General features: G+C 49.6%; 7 protein-coding genes across 7 annotated transcripts; 5 read left to right on the top strand and 2 right to left on the bottom strand.

Annotated features, from left to right (window-relative positions):
* The first annotated feature begins 659 nt into the window (after positions 1-659).
* On the top strand, positions 660-1,598 carry B0J16DRAFT_176259 (uncharacterized protein). Its single transcript, XM_046122505.1, has 2 exons — positions 660-906; positions 967-1,598. Exons 1-2 carry the CDS (start codon positions 828-830, stop codon positions 1,359-1,361), a joined length of 474 nt encoding a protein of 157 aa, XP_045980304.1. The 5' UTR covers positions 660-827; the 3' UTR covers positions 1,362-1,598.
* An 895-nt stretch (positions 1,599-2,493) lies between these two features.
* On the top strand, positions 2,494-4,608 carry B0J16DRAFT_176261 (Cys/Met metabolism PLP-dependent enzyme-domain-containing protein). The gene is made up of 6 exons (XM_046122506.1): positions 2,494-2,895; positions 3,032-3,086; positions 3,142-3,225; positions 3,282-3,641; positions 3,697-4,356; positions 4,406-4,608. Exons 1-6 carry the CDS (start codon positions 2,846-2,848, stop codon positions 4,559-4,561), a joined length of 1,365 nt encoding a protein of 454 aa, XP_045980305.1. The 5' UTR covers positions 2,494-2,845; the 3' UTR covers positions 4,562-4,608.
* Positions 4,609-6,044: 1,436 nt separating this feature from the next.
* B0J16DRAFT_403048 (uncharacterized protein) lies at positions 6,045-7,634 on the top strand. Its single transcript, XM_046132695.1, has one exon. The coding sequence runs from the start codon at positions 6,064-6,066 to the stop codon at positions 7,564-7,566; it is 1,503 nt and encodes a 500-aa protein (XP_045980306.1). The 5' UTR covers positions 6,045-6,063; the 3' UTR covers positions 7,567-7,634.
* Positions 7,635-8,036: 402 nt separating this feature from the next.
* B0J16DRAFT_364299 (bacterial low temperature requirement A protein-domain-containing protein) lies at positions 8,037-9,727 on the top strand. Its single transcript, XM_046129931.1, has 2 exons — positions 8,037-8,350; positions 8,405-9,727. The coding sequence occupies exons 1-2, from the start codon at positions 8,197-8,199 to the stop codon at positions 9,583-9,585; spliced, it is 1,335 nt and encodes a 444-aa protein (XP_045980307.1). The 5' UTR covers positions 8,037-8,196; the 3' UTR covers positions 9,586-9,727.
* Positions 9,728-10,393: 666 nt separating this feature from the next.
* Positions 10,394-11,764, top strand: B0J16DRAFT_347583 (uncharacterized protein). Its single transcript, XM_046128584.1, has 2 exons — positions 10,394-10,805; positions 10,862-11,764. Exons 1-2 carry the CDS (start codon positions 10,708-10,710, stop codon positions 11,727-11,729), a joined length of 966 nt encoding a protein of 321 aa, XP_045980308.1. The 5' UTR covers positions 10,394-10,707; the 3' UTR covers positions 11,730-11,764.
* Positions 11,765-11,992: 228 nt separating this feature from the next.
* Positions 11,993-13,202, bottom strand: B0J16DRAFT_417376 (uncharacterized protein). The gene is made up of 3 exons (XM_046133666.1): positions 12,520-13,202; positions 12,368-12,460; positions 11,993-12,309 (listed from the first exon to the last, which is right to left on the bottom strand). The coding sequence occupies exons 1-3, from the start codon at positions 12,965-12,967 to the stop codon at positions 12,110-12,112; spliced, it is 741 nt and encodes a 246-aa protein (XP_045980309.1). The 5' UTR covers positions 12,968-13,202; the 3' UTR covers positions 11,993-12,109.
* A 122-nt stretch (positions 13,203-13,324) lies between these two features.
* Positions 13,325-16,146, bottom strand: B0J16DRAFT_417377 (uncharacterized protein). The gene is made up of 2 exons (XM_046133667.1): positions 14,334-16,146; positions 13,325-14,282 (listed from the first exon to the last, which is right to left on the bottom strand). The coding sequence occupies exons 1-2, from the start codon at positions 15,897-15,899 to the stop codon at positions 13,608-13,610; spliced, it is 2,241 nt and encodes a 746-aa protein (XP_045980310.1). The 5' UTR covers positions 15,900-16,146; the 3' UTR covers positions 13,325-13,607.
* Between the last annotated feature and the right edge of the window lie 1,139 nt (positions 16,147-17,285).

The following is a 17,285-nucleotide window of genomic DNA, read 5'->3' on the forward strand; positions in this document are numbered from 1 at the left end:
AGTATTTAGGCATAAAATGATCTACCGAGATCTACATACGGTGTGTCATGGGCCTCCGGTAGTCAAAACAAGAATCTCTTTTTCTATTTTGAAATTGCAATTGTTTTATATACATGGATACAAGTGACAAATAGTCTCCTTTATGCGGCACATCTTCGCATAACTCACCTTATATTCAACTACCAGAATGTTACTATACGTTTCAACGTTTCATTTGTTAGGTAGTAGTAGCTTTTTAGGTACTACGCATTAAGAAAAAAGAGGAGCATGCCCCTGATTTCTTAATTGGATTTGGTTTTAAGAAGCAATGACCGTTTCACATTTGAACGTGCCTTGTCTCAGGCCCCCCATAAGAGATGGCCCAAACGTTACCTGATGCAACGCAAGAGTAACCTATTTTAGCCTCCAGGTCACTCACAGAAGGGGGTTTCCCTCTGAACAAGATGATTGATTGATTGATTGTGTCTCTGAATCTTGAGTTTTGAATCATCTAAAAAAAGACTCTCGGGGTCCTGCTACTGCTACTACTACTGCTCTTAGTGGCCCCTTCTCTCAACGACCGGGTCCACGGTCTCTCTCTCGGGGGCATCTCCCTTTGGATCGTCCACGCCCCCCCACAAGGCCTTCTGATTTATATGTCTACAGGCAGTTTCCCACGCTTTGCCCATCGGGCCTATTTCTCACGAAGACCTCTTGTTTCTCTTTCTTCTAATTATCGTTTTCCTCTGTTCTTTTGTAGATTCAACTTTTGCATATTCGCCATTTACCGCATGAGTATCTAACTCTAACTTACATTCCCTTGCTATTTCTCCTACACTATTGCCACTATGGGTCGCGTCGCTTTCTTGTCTCTGCGATTTTTGCAGCTGGTCTTGTCTGTCGCTAGTATCGGTTTGAGCGCATATGGTACGTTTCCCGTCATGGTCTCAACTGAACGGGTTGAAGAGAGGCTAACATTGTCCGAAGTTGTCCACGATTACGACCAGAGAAGTCGAGGCTCAGCGCCCTCGCCGTTTTCCTACCTCATGACCTCGTCCATCGTCTCGATCATCTCCGTCGTCTACCTCACCGTCGCTCCCCTTTACATCCCTCGTATCTACCACCAATATGCTGGAGTCGTTGTCGAGGCTGTCAACGCCGCTCTCTATTTCGCCGGTTTCATCGCCATTGCCGTCTTCATCGGGTCGCTTATCATGTGTGAGGGAACCGTCTGCTCGTGCGCTCGCGCCGATGCCGTTGTTGCTGCTGGTCAGTTCACAGCGTGGATCACGACGACGGCCTTTACAGCAAAGGAACTGTTCCAAAAGACTTTCCAGGAGCCCAAGAAGGATATCGAAGGCCGGGAAATGGGACAGGCATGAACGGGCATGACAGTACCCACATGAAAATCACAAAACATATAAAGGACTCGTGTCTCTCAATGATGAATTAGATCCCGGGTATAGGAATGGAAGGGAATAGAGGAAGGGACTTTTACGACAGGCGTTTGGGCATATATCTTTCAGGGAAAGCACACTGGCAGTGCCGTTATCGGTCGAATGGCCTGGCCATGCTGTCAAATGAGTATATTGGCGTGGATACCCGACCTCCTGTCTGAGATGGGAGCGTATTTATACATTTGGGGGTAATTGGAAAGACTGGCGTTTTCTGCTCTATCGTTTAATAGTCAGCTTTCATTATAGCTTGATCGATATACTTGAAAGCGACCAGAAGCTGGGCGGGACTGGCTTCTGCTTCATTCGACATTATGCTTGCTTTTCTCCATTTGTTCTGTGTAGACGAGAGTGCAGTGTGATAGTAGAGCCGAGGGACCGGCGAGACTCGAGATCTGGTGTTATAGTAACATCGGAAGAGGAAGTGTAAATGTCGTACGAGGACATGCCAGGTGAGGACCAGAGCAAACAGATGGGGCCTCGATCTGAGGTACTCGGCACCGGATGAACGGGCCGGTCGGTGGCTTCCAACTTGTCATGTCTCTCGGTATCTGTTTAGGTCCTTCTTGTGGTACGGCAATTGCACCATTAGACCCAGGCTTTGGGTCATGGTGGAGACGAGATGAAGATGGGTGTACAAGTCTTAGAATAGTTGCTCGTATAATTGGAGTGTTTAGAGGATAGTCAAATAAATAAATGCAAATCATGGTCTTATGTAAGACAGTAGTTTTTTAATTATGTAGGTTGTAAGCGGCCATCATATTATAAGATAGACATTTGTCAAAAGGCCAATCGCGTCTCCTGTCATATTTTATATCTTTGTTCCTGGTCAGCCCCGCATATCAAAAACATCCATTCATGATGCCCGCCTCAAGTAACAACGGCGTTTTGTCTAACACAAATAAAAGGAATTCCGACCGAGATGGGCGTCGCAAAGACAAAATATACGGCAATCGGCGGTTCTCGGCTATAACACAGTATCAAAGCTCCAATACAAATGCAGCTGTCAAGAAAAGACGACGCTCCAGTCTGGGACGTTGCAAAGTAGTCAAGGCCATGACAGCTCAACAGCGTGGGGAAGTGCAAATGGCGTGCTGCGCGGGGGTTCTTGGTCCATGCCCAAAGAGGTTTGGGATGTCTAAGTAACAGTCGAAGAAGATGAGGGTTGCTAGTAATATGTACCTTCCTCGGTATAGAATGGGATGGGATCATCTGTCATTGCGGTACAGACTGACAGCTATGAGCTAAGAGGGAAGGAAGAGGAGGAGGGTTGGCAAAGTATAAAGAGGAAGGCTCGATCTGCAATGCCTATAGGCAGCCTTCTTCCTTCCTCTTTCCTGAATCTATAGACCTGGGTTCTCTCAATAGTAATTCATTGTCTTTTTATCGCCTTCCCTTTCATTGCCTTCATCATGTCAGAGGAACTTAGCAAGAACTTTGAGACACTGCAACTCCATGCGGGGTATGTTTGCCTCGACTCCGATGACCGGCGTATTGCTCGTCTTTGCAGCTATCTCCAGAACAGCTGCAATTGACTGCAATATAACGGCTGATCATTTATTGCGAGAATGACAATAAAACTGACTGAACTGTTCTAGTGCCGAGATTGATCCCACTACTCGTTCTCGAGGTGTACCAATCTACGCCACGACTGTATGTTTCCATGCAATATTTTGAGCCATGTATTATTTACTAACAATGTTTTTAGAGCTATGTCTTCAATGACTCTGCCCAAGGCGCCAGACTCTTTGGTCTCAAGGAGTTTGGCAACATTTACAGCCGTATCATGAACGTCAGTTAACATACCCGGATTATTCTCCGAGTAACCTCAAGCTAAAGCCCCTCCAGCCAACAGTCGATGTCTTCGAGAAGAGAATAGCCGCTCTCGAAGGAGGTGTCGCTGCCCTCGCTGCCTCCTCAGGTCAAGCAGCCCAGTTCCTCGCCATCAGCACCCTCGCCCACGCTGGCGACAACATTGTCTCTACCTCTAACCTCTACGGTGGCACTTACAACCAGTTCAAGGTCTTCTTCCCTCGTCTGGGCATCAACACCAAGTTTGTCGACGGTGACAAGCCCGAGGATATTGCTGCTGCTATTGATGAGAAGACAAAGGCTGTTTACGTTGAAAGCATCGGCAACCCCAAGTACAACATTCCTGATCTTGAGGCTATCTCCAAGGCTGCTCACGAGAAGGGTGTTCCTGTCATTGTAAGTCACTCAACAGAAATTTCGACGTGCTTAACAAATTCTGATACGATGTTAGGTCGACAACACCTTTGGTGCTGGAGGTTACTTTATCCGACCCATCGACCATGGCGCTGATATCGTCGTCCACTCTGCCACCAAATGGATCGGTGGTCACGGTACTACCATCGGAGGTGTCGTCGTAGACTCTGGCAAGTTCGACTGGGGTAAGCACGCCGCTCGCTTCCCTCAGTTCCACGAGCCCTCTGAGGGTTACCACGGTCTCAAGTTCTATGAGACCTTTGGCAACATCACCTTCATTATCCGCGCTCGTGTCGAAATTCTCCGTGATCTCGGCTCGACCCTCAACCCCTTTGCCGCTCAGCAATTGCTCCTCGGTCTCGAGACTCTCAGTCTACGTGCTGAGCGACATGCCCAGAACGCCCTGGCTCTAGCACAGTATCTCGAGAAGAGCCCTTATGTCAGCTGGGTTTCCTACCCTGGTCTCGAGAGCCATCCTTACCACGAGACAGCTAAGAGATACCTGAAGAGAGGATTCGGTGGTGTCCTGAGCTTTGGCGTCAAGGGCGGTGGCGCTGGTAGTGAGGTCGTTGACGGCTTCAAGCTCATTTCTAACCTTGCCAATGTCGGCGATGCTAAGACATTGGCCATTCACCCCTGGAGCACTACCCACGAGCAGCTCTCTGACGAGGAGAAGCGTAGCTCTGGTGTCACCGAGGTATGTTACCCTGTACCTCATCCGTATGTATTCATCTAACATTGAACAGGATCTCATTCGAATCTCCGTCGGTATCGAGCACATCGATGATATTATTGCCGACTTCGAGCAGTCGTTCAAGGCCGCTTCGGACGCTACCACCAAGGGTGAGAAGAAGGAGATCCCTGTCGGCGATAAAGAGGCCGAGGCTCCTCTTGCTCCTTGAGCCTTGACATAAATGAAATGTAGAAGGAAGAGTGGTTGAGAATGACTTTGACAAAATACCCCATTAGGACTTGAAAGAAATAAGACAGCGTGATTATTCTCCATGTACACCCGTTCGTGTCCCATATGTTGAGATCTTTGACGGAAAATGGGTAGCTGTTTCTTGTGTAAGAATGACGAGGTAGTTTGTTATATCAGGTTTCTGATAGTGACTCAGGAGAGCTAACTGGGTACACATGGCAATAGCAGGAAACGAATGCAGATGAAGCACGTAGTACAGGTAAAACATCAACCTCGCCGACGGACAGACCTACTTTGTGCGAGTTACAAAGTAGTATCACTTATATTTGATGGTAGAATAATAGCGACATGAGGAGGAGGGAGGAACCTGGTGGGAGGCCGTGATTTATACTTGTTCGGAGAAGACTTTGGCATTGTCTTTCCAACCACTCTTGACTGGTTTTCTTGTGACTTGGACATACACATGAGAGCGACTGAGTATCATGAGTCAGAGTTACACTTAACCAGGGAGTTTATCGTGGATGATGACACTGCTTATGGAAGGAATTCACTCATGGTGTTTTCAAAGGCAAGCTATAGCTATTTTAAGTTTCTAGACCTTCGATGATAGGACGCTTCGTTGGGAATGCATGTCAATACAGAAATCAATGGCTATAGTATTCGTCGTCGCCTTGAGGAGTCACTCATAGAAAGGGACCTGAACACTTTTCCGTACGTCATACGTAGCACAAGGTCGGAACAGAAGAGTTACAGATAAAGTATGAATCTTCGTGGTGATGTTTGCGTCACTGTATATGCTTGAGCAGCCACTATGGTACTCGGTTGAACTGTCTCTAGTCTAGAGACTTGAAGGCTATGATAGGCGTAACTCTATCATCTCGTAGACAAGTGCCAACACGCCCAAGTTTATGTTCAATCCTATAAAACTCGACCAAGGAAGAAGAAGAGACAAATTCGTCACAAACCCACAAACCTTGTCTGTTTCACATCCGAGCAAGGAACCTTTATCTCTTATCAAGATTCATGTGAGACCCAAACTCTTATCTGCCGCCTGCCTACCTATAGATACCCCCTAAGCTTAATGTAGTGACCTAAGGGTTGTAAACACCGACTGGGATCTATTCAAGGGCAAAGTGATGTCCATAGATAATCACTTGTGCGAAATTGTGACGTCACGTAGTCCAGAGCTTTGCTTTGTAGGTGAGCTACTAACATTCCGTGCTAGAAGCCACGGTGTAATTAATCTACTGTACCTAGATCGGATCTGAAGCAATGCGACGTCATGATAAGATCCATCAAACAAGCTATTCGATGATCTTCAGGGGGTCCACTCGAGAAGGGGAGACCAGACGACGTATTGGATTGCGTTGAGTGCGCCATACATCACTGTACGACCTCAGTCTCTCGAGTATATATATCGTCGTAAGACCTCATTCAACTGTTAGTTGTGGTTAGTTCTCTCACCAATATATCGCTCTCAAAATGACAGTCACGGATAGCTCCCCAGCTATAAAGCATCCCACGGTTGTCCTTGATACGACCATCGCAGACCTCTACCGCCAAGCGGGAGCAGCCTACAAAGATAAACGAATTGGTCAAGTCCTCAGCGGTTTCAGCGCTCTCGTACCGCTGAGTGACAAAATCTCTTGCAACCGTAAGTACATCTATCAGGATAGCCCCTTTACGAGCAACAGCTGCGAACCGCGCACCAAGAGCGAAGATACGACAACAGCTATAAAGTACCTCTCTCTCATTAACCAACGTGACGCATTTATCTGTGGTGATGCGCCGGTCGTATTCTTTCACATGGACACTTCCTCACGGAAGAGAGACCATGATCGAAAACAGGTTATGAAGACCCTAGCTACGTTGGCAGACCACCAACGCCCACAGCCTATCTTCTGTGACGGACCCGATTCCATCCCTACAGAAGAATCAAGGATCGATCTTCTTGCCGTCAAAGTCATCGGCGACGACTTGGAAAAGTACAACAATGTCGTGCCCCTAGAGACACACTGGTTTCTCAACTCCAAACGCGCCCTGGCAGACTCTGGTCTTCCCACACCGAAATGCGTGGCCGTAACAGTCGATGGTTTTCCCACAGATGCTCAATCATGCTGCGCTATCTGTATAGGCAGTGGCCTCGACGGCTTTGTCATTCCTGATGAGTGCGCGGGTGCCAGAGGCACTTGGCTCAAAGAGCAAAGTCTGCGGTTATACGAAGCTCTCAAATCTCACCCCCTGCCATTCGTTCTGAAGAACCAAGCTACTTTTGGCGGCGCGGGGACCTTCATCATAAAAACGGAACAGGAGCGACAGAACGTAATCGATGACATGGGAAATGGGTTCTTGAGTCGTCTTCTATCAGCTGTGAACGCGCGTAACTCTCACCTCGAGCCTGCGACGATGCTGCTATCAGAGTTGATACAGGATCCTATCGGTGACTACGGAGTTACCTTCTTTGTCAATGAAAAGGGGAGAAGGCCAACGTTCTTGGGTGTTTCGAAACAGATGATAGAAGGCGGTACAGCATGGGTCGGAAGTATCATCGATTGCCAACAACAAACGCAACTTGAACACAAATTCGAAGCACTCTTGAACCGAATATCAGACTGGCTTCAGTCATACGGCTACATCGGTCCTATAGGCGCAGACATCCTCGAAGATGCAGAAGGATTCCACGTGGTTGATCTCAATGTGCGCACAACAGGGTCATGCTGTCTACCCTTACTTCGAACACACTTTACAACTAGAGGACTTTATCTGGCTTCTGCGTTTTCTATCGATGTGCAGCAGGGGCGTGCAGAGTTTCTGGACATGTTCAGGAATGAGGTTTATGAAGGACGGATGTGTATCGTGAGTTGGTATGAAGATCCAGAGACGGGTAATAGCCTGGCGGAATTGGTTATCGGAGGAGAGGACGACAAGAGGCTAAAGGAGCTTATGAGTCGTGTTAACGAGAACTCAAAGAGTGTAACGTTTTGATGATAATCTGGGAAATCGATTTGTAGTACAGGGTAGATTATAGAGCATGGTTCAGAACTCAATTCCCAGAGCTGTAGGGTAGGATTCCAGTTCTGCTCTATTATCTCAGCATCTAAGACAGAAATACGTATTTGGTTGTTCTTTAAAGATGGATGTAAGCGAATATTGATGGTGGTTGGTGGAACACATGAAGGCGGGGATCAACATAAAGTCGGCCGACCCTGGATGTTAGTGTCACAAGCTTGAAGCCACAAATAGAAGTTACGAGAACAAATATAAGAGCATTCCTGACTGAGGAATCATGAAGAAAAGAGGTGGAAGACTTTTTTGCTTATGGAATATCATTCATCGTTGTATAAGAATACGATAGCTTCCAATATCCCTGACCAAAAGAGTATAGCTTACCACTCAAGCTTTAGCCAACCACCACAAGATAGATAGCTGCATGTGCATATGCATCGGATGGCTGGCTTGGTAATAGTCCAGTCAGCTTAGCTCTTCGAACCGTAGCTGAAGCAAAAAGGTCAAAGACACTACAGGAGCTAAACCTCCTCCTCTTCCTCCTTCTCTTCCTCCTCCTCCTCCTCACCCTCATTTCCAACTCCTCAACAACTCAAGCCGAAGCAGAGGATGAATTGCAACGAGCTTCAGGAACACGCCAGGGCGGATTGCTTCCTTGTCAAGAAACCAAGAGCACTACAATGGTTCTACAAAGGCCAACTTCAAAAGGAAAAGGAAGAAGAGCGCCAAGCAGGCCGCTTTGAGCTCTTCCTTGACCTTCTCTGTAAGTAAACCTCACACTCCATACCAAGTCAATTGGCGCTGACTCTGTTCTTAGATGTTGCAATTGTCGCAAACTTCAGTGACGAACTCGCTGAGCATCCTGATGGCGCTCATCTTGCAAAGTACATACTCATCTTTGCACCAGCATGGCACATCTGGGCTGATCTTCGCGAGATCATGAACTCGTACTACACCGATGATCTTCTGCAGCGTTTGGTCATTCTATGGGTCATGGCGCTCCTTGTACTCTATGCCAACAACGCCAATGACGCGGATGAGGACCTCTCAGCGATGCGCACAACTGTTGGAGCGTATCTTGTCGCTCGCTTTACCACTCTCGCTGTCTTCCTCATCACCTCATTCGCAGCATATCAGCATCGAACTCAAGCACGAATAATGGCCGGCTTCATGTTTATTGGTCTGCTCATCACCATCCCTCTGTTTGTCGAAGGTATCAGTATCCAGGCAAAGGCAGCCATTGTCGCTGTGGCCATATTTTACCAGGAAGCAACCTGGGCGCTTACTCTGAGCCCCTGGATCAAGGGCAAGCTGAACCTTACGTACAGTACGGCGGTTGATATTGCGCACGAGATTGACCGCATGGGCGCATTCTTTATCATCATCCTCGGCGAATTCGTGTATAGCATCATTGTTGGTAACAAGACAGGCATCGGTCTGACGTCTGGCTATGCCAAAGCCGTCTGCACATTGGTCATAGCGTTTGTGCTCAACTGGATCTACTCGAGCGGCGATGGCAGTATCCAAGCAACACATCCTATTCGGCGATCTGCTTGGACAGCCTTTGGCTTCTTTCTTCTCCATCTCCCGCTGGCAGCGTCGTTTTTGATCGGAGGTCACGTTGCAGCAGCTAGTACAGCAATAGAAGAATTCGAAGACGGACAGCGCTGGCTTCTCGGCGGTGGTCTTGGAGTCGGCATGTTCTGTCTCTGGGTATATGGGATGCTGTACCGAGTAGAAGGTGAGTGTACGCTGTTCATGGGCCAGACTCTACGGATCAGCATGAGGCTGGTTATCGCCATCATCCTCATCGTGATACCCGAGTCGCATAATCACCTCAACGCCGAAGACTTTATGTTTGTTGTCATGGCTCTGTTTGCGTTTCTCTTGATATGGGAGACTTTGGGTGGTTTGTCTAAGACGTCGAAGCTCTTTGAGCCTTGGACAGATAGACATCCGCCACCAGAGGAGGATGACAGAGAAGGCTTAGCTGGCTAGTAATTGAAATCGCCTGCCAAGATGTTTGGTGTATTTCTTAACTCGTTAGGCGTTGTGTTAGTGTTAGTGTTAATGGTGTTGAACCATTGGTAAATTGATAGTGGACCTACTGCAGGACATCGATTGAGTTTGTAGCACCGCCACATGACCCAATCGCCACAGATGCGCGTCACATGTGGCGCATGCTATCGCTTTCCACGGCCTCCGTTCTTAGCTTCCATTATGACAATATGTAATTTGAACCAAATGAATAATATGGGAGGCAGCCGACGGATAAACGCTCCTCTTTGCGCCGCTTCTAAATTACACCCAAAGTGCTGTAGTCTGTAGTTTGTAGTGAGCTAGTCCTGGATCAGCAGTGCAGGCGCAAGCAGCTCCGAGCCTTGACCTGCAGCACTGGCCTCGCCCAACCAACCCCGGACAATCTTGGCGCATGTCACTCACTTTCTCCATGATTCGTTCTGCAGCTAAGAGAAGGAAGTCGGGTCTTTGGATGCTTCTAGTCAACTGCAAGGAATCAGTTTTGTTCAAAAAGAACCAAAGATCGGTGAAAGATAAACAGGACATGCAATAACTTCTGTAGAATGCAAGGTACTAAAACAAAGTGGCTGTGCTATTTACAATGACAGCTGCTGCAACTGCACCAATGGCGTCACCTGCGCTTCGCATTCGGGGGAGGGGCAACCAGGGTTTCGGGTAAGTACTTGCCCCTCCAGCTCCGGGCAGCTCCAGGCCCAATGTCATGCCTTCAAGTCGTCACGTCCGCGGGTGGCGTGGACGGTCCGGAAAAGAAGGGAAGCTGCGAAACACTCAAGGTCACAAGTGGCATGTCCCAATGCCAAGAGAAGAAACATCAAGGCACTTAAATAGCACCTTATACCCCTCTTACTTAGCCTTAATTACCTAACCTTAACTCTTGAATCTCGAATCGCAAATCGCATTTCCCCTCTTTGACTTCCAAGTAACTGCTTATACAAGTACTTACCTATTTATACCCACCTGCTACATCATCGACTACCAACTTTTGATCCTTCGACCTACCACAAACGTTTCGCACGACAGTATCGTCACACTCTAAATACAACTATTTTCTAGATCGCATATATCTAAAAACTCACTTCGATGGACGATTTCGCTCCCCCAGCTGGTCCGCCTCCTCCCAAGGCCCCCGATGTCCCTGCCGGATGGGCCGCGAGATGGAACGAACAGTACAAGGAATGGTAAGAAGTCACTTTCACCCGCCAGCGCATGCTCGTCGCTAACATCTGCGCCCCAGGTTCTATGTCAACATCTACACAAAGCAATCCCAATGGGAAAAGCCCACTGCCCCCGTCTTTCCAAATGATGACGGCGCACCCCCCGGCGCTCCCCCCGGATACGAACAAGGCAATGCGCCTGTAGTTACCGACACCAAGAAAAACCCCTATGAGGACGTTACAGCTGGCCATGGAGGATCATCTCAGGATGAAGACGCCAAGCTGGCTGCTCGACTTCAAGCCGAAGAAGATGCGCGCGCGCGCAGTGGCCCTGGTGGCCCTGACGTCCCCGCAGGATATGGTGGCTCAAGTAGCCCGTATCCTCAACAACAGCAGCAAGGGGGCAGCAATTACCCCTCAGAGCTTCCCCCAAGGGACCGGGGTGCTAAGAGTAGTGGCGGTGGTGGTTTCCTAGGGAAACTGATCGGCAAGGGCAAGCAAATGGCCGATAAGCGTCAGCAACAACAGGGAGGTTATGGCGGAGCTCATGGTGGTGGTGGTATGGGTATGGGTGGTGGCTATCCTCAGCAGCAGTACTACCCGCAGCAATCCCAAGGTGGCTACCCCGGTCACGGTCCCCCTATGGGCTACGGTGCTCAACCTCATTATGGTGGTGGTTACGGCGGACCGGGTGGATATGGCGGCTACGGAGGTGGTCCCGGTTACGGTCCTCCAGGAGGCGGCTTTGGTGGTGGCATGGGAGGTGGCCGCAGACCGGGAGGTGGAGGAGGTATGGGCATGGCTGGAGGCGCCGCCCTCGGTGCCGGTGCCGGTCTGCTTGGTGGTGCTATGCTGGCGAACTCATTCGATAATGATGAGCAAGACGCTTACCAGGACGGTTTCCGTAAGTTTTCGAACCAAACCCCTTGTGAGATCAAGGTGCGCTAACTATCTACGCAGAGGACGGTGCCGATTTTGATGGTGGTGACGACGGTGGTGGTGACGATTAAACACCAGGTTACGCCCAGGGTGTTTGTCCGAGAAGGGTACTCGGGTTGATACTAGATTGAAATCAGGCTTGGTTACGCTTTATGACTTTTGCAATGATAAGGGACTGGGTATCGGATGAACAGACGTGTCACCACGTTGAGCTATCTCAGGTTTCGACTAGAATCTCAGGTTTGAGTTCAGGAAATAAATCAAATAATAATATCCATTGCTCAAAGCATAAGATGCCGTGTCTTGTGATATTGCTTCTCTATGCCGCCAACGTGCCGTACAAGACTCTGCCTTTTACCACTATTATATACTCTTCTGACAATGTAGACTTATCGTGTCACACCCTGGTTCTTAGGGTTTCCGCCATTGTTAGGTGCGTTGCCACTTTCCTTGGGCTTGGAACCAGCAAGGTACGCAGCCATATCAAAATTGCTGAGGGGGTTTTCAGCTGAGGCCTGGCCGCTCATGACACTGCTCAAAGCGCTGTTCTTTCGCTGCTCCTCGAACTCGGCACGCATCTCGGGATCCACTACGGGCTCTTGTTAGTATAATCTGCCGGTGAGAACGGGAAAGAAGATAAAACATACTGCTGTCCATGAGCTTGGGCATGCCGACCATGAGACCCAGACTGACAACAGCCATGAGAATCATGGGGTTCTTGAGAATAGAAAAGACGGAAACTAGACTTGTCAGTATCGCCGTTCAAAAGATTGTTTGTCTTGTCGCAAAGCAGACTCACATTGAGGTCTCTCCATAAAGTAGTTCTTCCCTCCAATGGCCCGAACCTCAAACCCACGTCCCTTACTGCCCTCCTTCACAGACACAACCTCGCCCTTGTTGTTCCAATCATTGCCCCGGTACGTCTCCCATGCGCGCACGATACCTTCCTCGCCACCCTCCTCAAGCTGCACATCGATCCTCAGCGGATGGAACGCGTCCGTCGGACAGTGCACGTCGGCGAGGTACGATCCGGGCGTGACATTGTGGAAGACGAAAGTGTTGGCTGCAGACAGAGGAGCCGAGACATGTACGCCTGCCGAGGAGAGCGTAGCATGCGTCGAGGCGGGGAGGGTGAAGGGGTTGGGCTTTGCGGGGAGGTAGAGCGTTAGAGAGTCGGAGGCGAGAGCGGTGGGAAGAGCAAGGAGCGCGGCGAACAGAGCGCTTGTATCGAAAGTTGTGAAGCGCATCTTGGAGAAATAGCGTTGAGGCGGTATAGGCTGAGGGGGAGGAGGAAGTGGACAACGGCGATGATGGAGGTTGATATTGGCAAGTTGTGACGTTTCTGGTGTTGAAGTGTAGAGACCAAGTGGGCCGGCCAATCAGAAGTGCTTCAGCTTCGGGTGTGGCTTGGAGATGATGCAGCCACAGTCAATCAACCATTTTGATATCATGGTTCTGTATACCTGCTACATTAGTAGTAATTAAATGTTTCTAATGGTTACTATAATACGTTTAGTTCAAGAGAATGACATAACCTGTTTAGAGCTTTATCGAAAGCAACGGCAGCTATTTCTGGTAGGCTGTCCTGTTTCGGCTATCGTAACGTGTCTTGTCCAAGATCCAAGACAGTATTTGTGAGACAATTCAAGGAGTCACCCAAAACAGAGGCTCAAAAATGGCATGAAAAAGAGTGGCATAGACGCTCATCTAAATTACGCTCTTCTAAAAACTATTTATTTGGGTATCGAGTTCATCAAAGACGCATGAGTCCACTCCTTCGTTTCCCGTGATATGAATCAGACATTTCAGTTCATCCGGCGTCACAGATCGTATAACAAACACTTTTTTGGTTTCATCAGCAGCATTATCCCAGTTCAAATCCTTCGCTTAAGCCTCGGCAGTGCCGTTGGTGGCAGCGCTCTTCTCCTTGAGCTCCTTGACCTCAGCCTCGAGAGTCTTGACCTTCTCAAGGGCCTCCTTCTTCTCACTCTGGATGGTCTTGACCTTCTCGAGAGCATTGCTGAAGGCAGACTGTGCTGTCTGGGTCTTCTCCTCGGCTGTGGTCTTCTCCTTCTCCAGAGTAGCAGCCTTCTCCTCAGCGGCCTTCTTCTCGGCCTCCAAGGACTCAACCTTCTGGGCAGCCTCCTCAGCCTTGGCGAACTTCTCCTTAAGCTCCTTAAGCTCATCCTCCAGAGACTTCGTCTTGTCGGCGGACTCCTTCTTCTCGGCTTCGACGGCGGCCTGAGCGTCCTCAAGCTGCTTCTTCAGTTCAGCCTCGGAGTCCTGGGCCTTCTTTGCGTCAGCCTCAAGAGTGGCAACCTTGGCCTCGGCCTCCTTAGCCTTAGCAGCCTCAGCCTCAAGGCTCTCAACCTTGGCCTCAGCTTCCTCGACCTTGGTCTTCAGCTCGGCCTCAGCATCCTGAGCCTTCTTGGCATCAGCTTCAAGGGCGGCAACCTTAGCCTCGGCCTCCTCAGCCTTAGTCTTGAGTGAAGACTCAGACTCCTGGGAGTTCTTGGCGCTGGATTCAAGATCAGCGATCTTGGACTCGAGTTCCTTCTTCTCCTGCGCAAATGTTAGTACGTTGTTAAAAAGAGAGTTGTGTTATTTGCTTACCGTTTGCGAAGCGTTAAGGTCCTCCTCAGCCTTGGAGGCCTTGGATTGAGCATCTTCAATTTGCTTCTCGAGCTCGGCAAGCTTTGTTGACTTCTCGTTAAGCTCCTTCTCGATGGACTCGCGCTCCTCAGTGGCGGCCTCGAGCTTAGCCTCGGTCTCCTCCTGCTTCTTCTGGGATGTCTCGTGGTCACCAGTGACGGTCTTGAGCTTCTCGGCCTGCTCGTCACGCTCCTTCTTGAGAGTCTCGTGCTCGTCAGTAGCAGACTTGAGCTTAGCCTCAAGGTCGGCGGCTTCCTGCTTGACCTTCTCCAGCTCAGCAGATGAGTCACCTTGAGCCTTGGTCAAGGCAGTGGTGTGCTCCTCAGCAAGCTTCTTCTGGGCCTCCTCTGAGGCAGTAAGATCCTTCTTAGCAGCCTCGAGGTCCTTGGTCAGATCATCATGGGTGCTCTGGAGAGAGCCATGCTTCTCCTTCCACTCGGCAGCATCCTTCTGGGCGGCGACGAGCTCGGAGGAGGAGTCGCTCTTGAGAGACTCGTTGGTCTTCTCGAGTTCGGCAAACTTCTCCTTGAGCTCAGCAAGCTCCTGCTCAAGAGACTTGTTGGTCTCCTCAAGAGTGGCGTACTTGGTCTGGAGATCAGACAGTTCAGCCAGCTGCTTCTTGAGCTCAGACAACTCGTTCTCAGAGTCGGCCTTGTGCTTATTGTGTGTTTCTTGGAGGGTGTTGTGCTTCTCCTCGGCCTCGGCGAGGTCCTTCTTCGCAGTGGCGATCTGGGAGTCGGACTGCTCCTTGAGGTTGTCGAGAGTCTCTTGGAGGGTGGCGTACTTCTCCTCGGCTCCGGCCAAAGCCTGCTTCTGCTCGTCGAGGGCAGTGACAGCGGCCTTGAGGTCTGTCTCGAGCTTGTCGTGGCTGGATTGTAGAGTCGTGAACTTGTCCTCGGTTCCGGTCAGAGCCTGCTTGCCCTGCTCGGCGGCGCTGGAAGCGGCAGCGAGCTCTTCCTCAAGTGTACTGTGAGCCTTGGTAAGAGTCTGGTGCTTCGCCTCAGCCTCAGAGATCTGGGTCTTGAGGGTGGCAATCTCCTTGGTCAGAGCAGCCTCAAGGGCCTCGCGGGCCTCCTTGGCCTCCGCAAGCTCAGCCTTAAGGCCGGCGAGCTCATCGGCAATGGATTGCCTCTCCTGCTCGAGACCCTTGAGCTTCTCTTCGGTGGCAGTCAGAGACGACTTGGCATCCTCGAGCTCCTGGGCGTTCTTCTCAGCGGACTCCTTGGTGGAACGAAGCTGCTCGGAGCTCGAGTCACCACCCTTCTTCAGCTCATCCTGCAAGATGGCGATTCGGGCGTGGGTCTCGTCGAGAGCGAGAGAATTTTGTTTCTCGAGCTCCTTGATCTTTTCTCTCAGGTCCTCAGCATCCTGGGAAACTGTTGTGCACTCCTTCTCCTTCTTGGAGAGGTCTTCTTCGAGGACGGCGATGGTTTCTTCTCTATCGGCAAGTTGCTTCTCAAGAGCTTGTCGCGCTGCGATGGGGTCTTCACCGCTAGTACTAGAGAATGCAGAGACAACGCCGCCCATATCGAATCAGTAATGGGGTATGTGGGGTGTTGGAGGGAGGGGAATTGAGGTTGATAGAGGGGAAGAGAGAAAGGAAAGTAGTCGATGGTTTGAAGGAATCACAAATTTTTTAGGGAAAAAAGAGGCAAGAGGTTGGTTGAGACCGGGTCCAGGTTGCAGATGCCGTTGTTCAAGTATGAAATTGAGCTTGGAGGAGCAAGTCAGAGCAAGAGCACGAGCAGGTGCAGGTGCATGTGCAGTAGCGGCAGCGGCTACGGAGACGAGGATGGAGACAAAAAAAAAATCGTATCAGGCCCCAGACCCACGCGATACCGTCCATACCTACCAAAATCAGAACTTGACCCAATCTAACCAACCAACTTTTTTAGGTGTAGGCACAGTAGACAACCGTCCCTCCCGTTCGTTATTCAGGCCGTCACCTCGGTGATAAAATGAATGGCTGGGCCGTTTGATCACTGCCCGCACTACTAGACTATGCCATGCTATGCTATGCTATGCTATGCTCCGGCCATCTCTGATCCGTTCTTCAATTTCACGCAGATGGATGCTAAGAGAATTAAAGTACCTGCTACATAAAGATGCCAAGGTACACTACAATTGACGGCCTTACCGCACTTTAGCATGGGATCTTTCGGGTCTGAATCGTCGCTGTCGTCCAATATCAAAGCAGCTTTTTTGTAGTTTGGTGGGGTGGTTTATGAACGACATATCACCCCGGTCTAGTCCAGTCAGTATCCGTACAAAGCTCAAAATTTCCAACGACATCCCTCTTGAATGTGGTCATGGTGGGTGGACTGGACGCGGTCATGATGTGGCATGCTTTACCGCCTATCATTTTTATAACAAATCTCGCATTGTTTTCTTTTGCATCGCTGGCATGCCACTACTGTAGGTACTGACTGTATGACTGACTGACTATTTTTCTTGAAGCCCAATTCTTTCCCCTCCTCTCCCCTCATCTCTCCCATGTCAAATCAAGACCCAACCCCTCATGAGCATGGAATATGGATGGTCCGTCCTCAGCATGGATGCTCATGGTCATGCTCATGGTCCCCGCCCAATCTACACCTAATAACCCATTACACCTGCGCTAACTTATCTATGTATTGCCCGACTCGTGAGCCCCGACCTCTTTCTTTCATGCATGCATACATACAGCAGATTGCACGGATGTTTATTGTTTACCTACAGATCCTGTACTGTTGTCGTCATTATCACTTGCATTGCCAGGACCCTGTGGTTCTTTCACATGCCTGCATGTCGATGCAACTGAAACAGAAAAATAACGAAAATTGAGACAGATGTTCAACGGCTTTACTGAAACATTGCCTGCAGCTTGCTATGCTGTTCATGTATATGGCTATATATACCATGTCTCATGCTCGC

Source organism: Fusarium flagelliforme, assembly GCF_020744385.1.
Source record: "Fusarium flagelliforme strain FIESC 12 MPI-CAGE-AA-0113 chromosome Unknown B0J16scaffold_6, whole genome shotgun sequence".
Lineage (NCBI taxonomy): Eukaryota > Fungi > Ascomycota > Sordariomycetes > Hypocreales > Nectriaceae > Fusarium > Fusarium flagelliforme.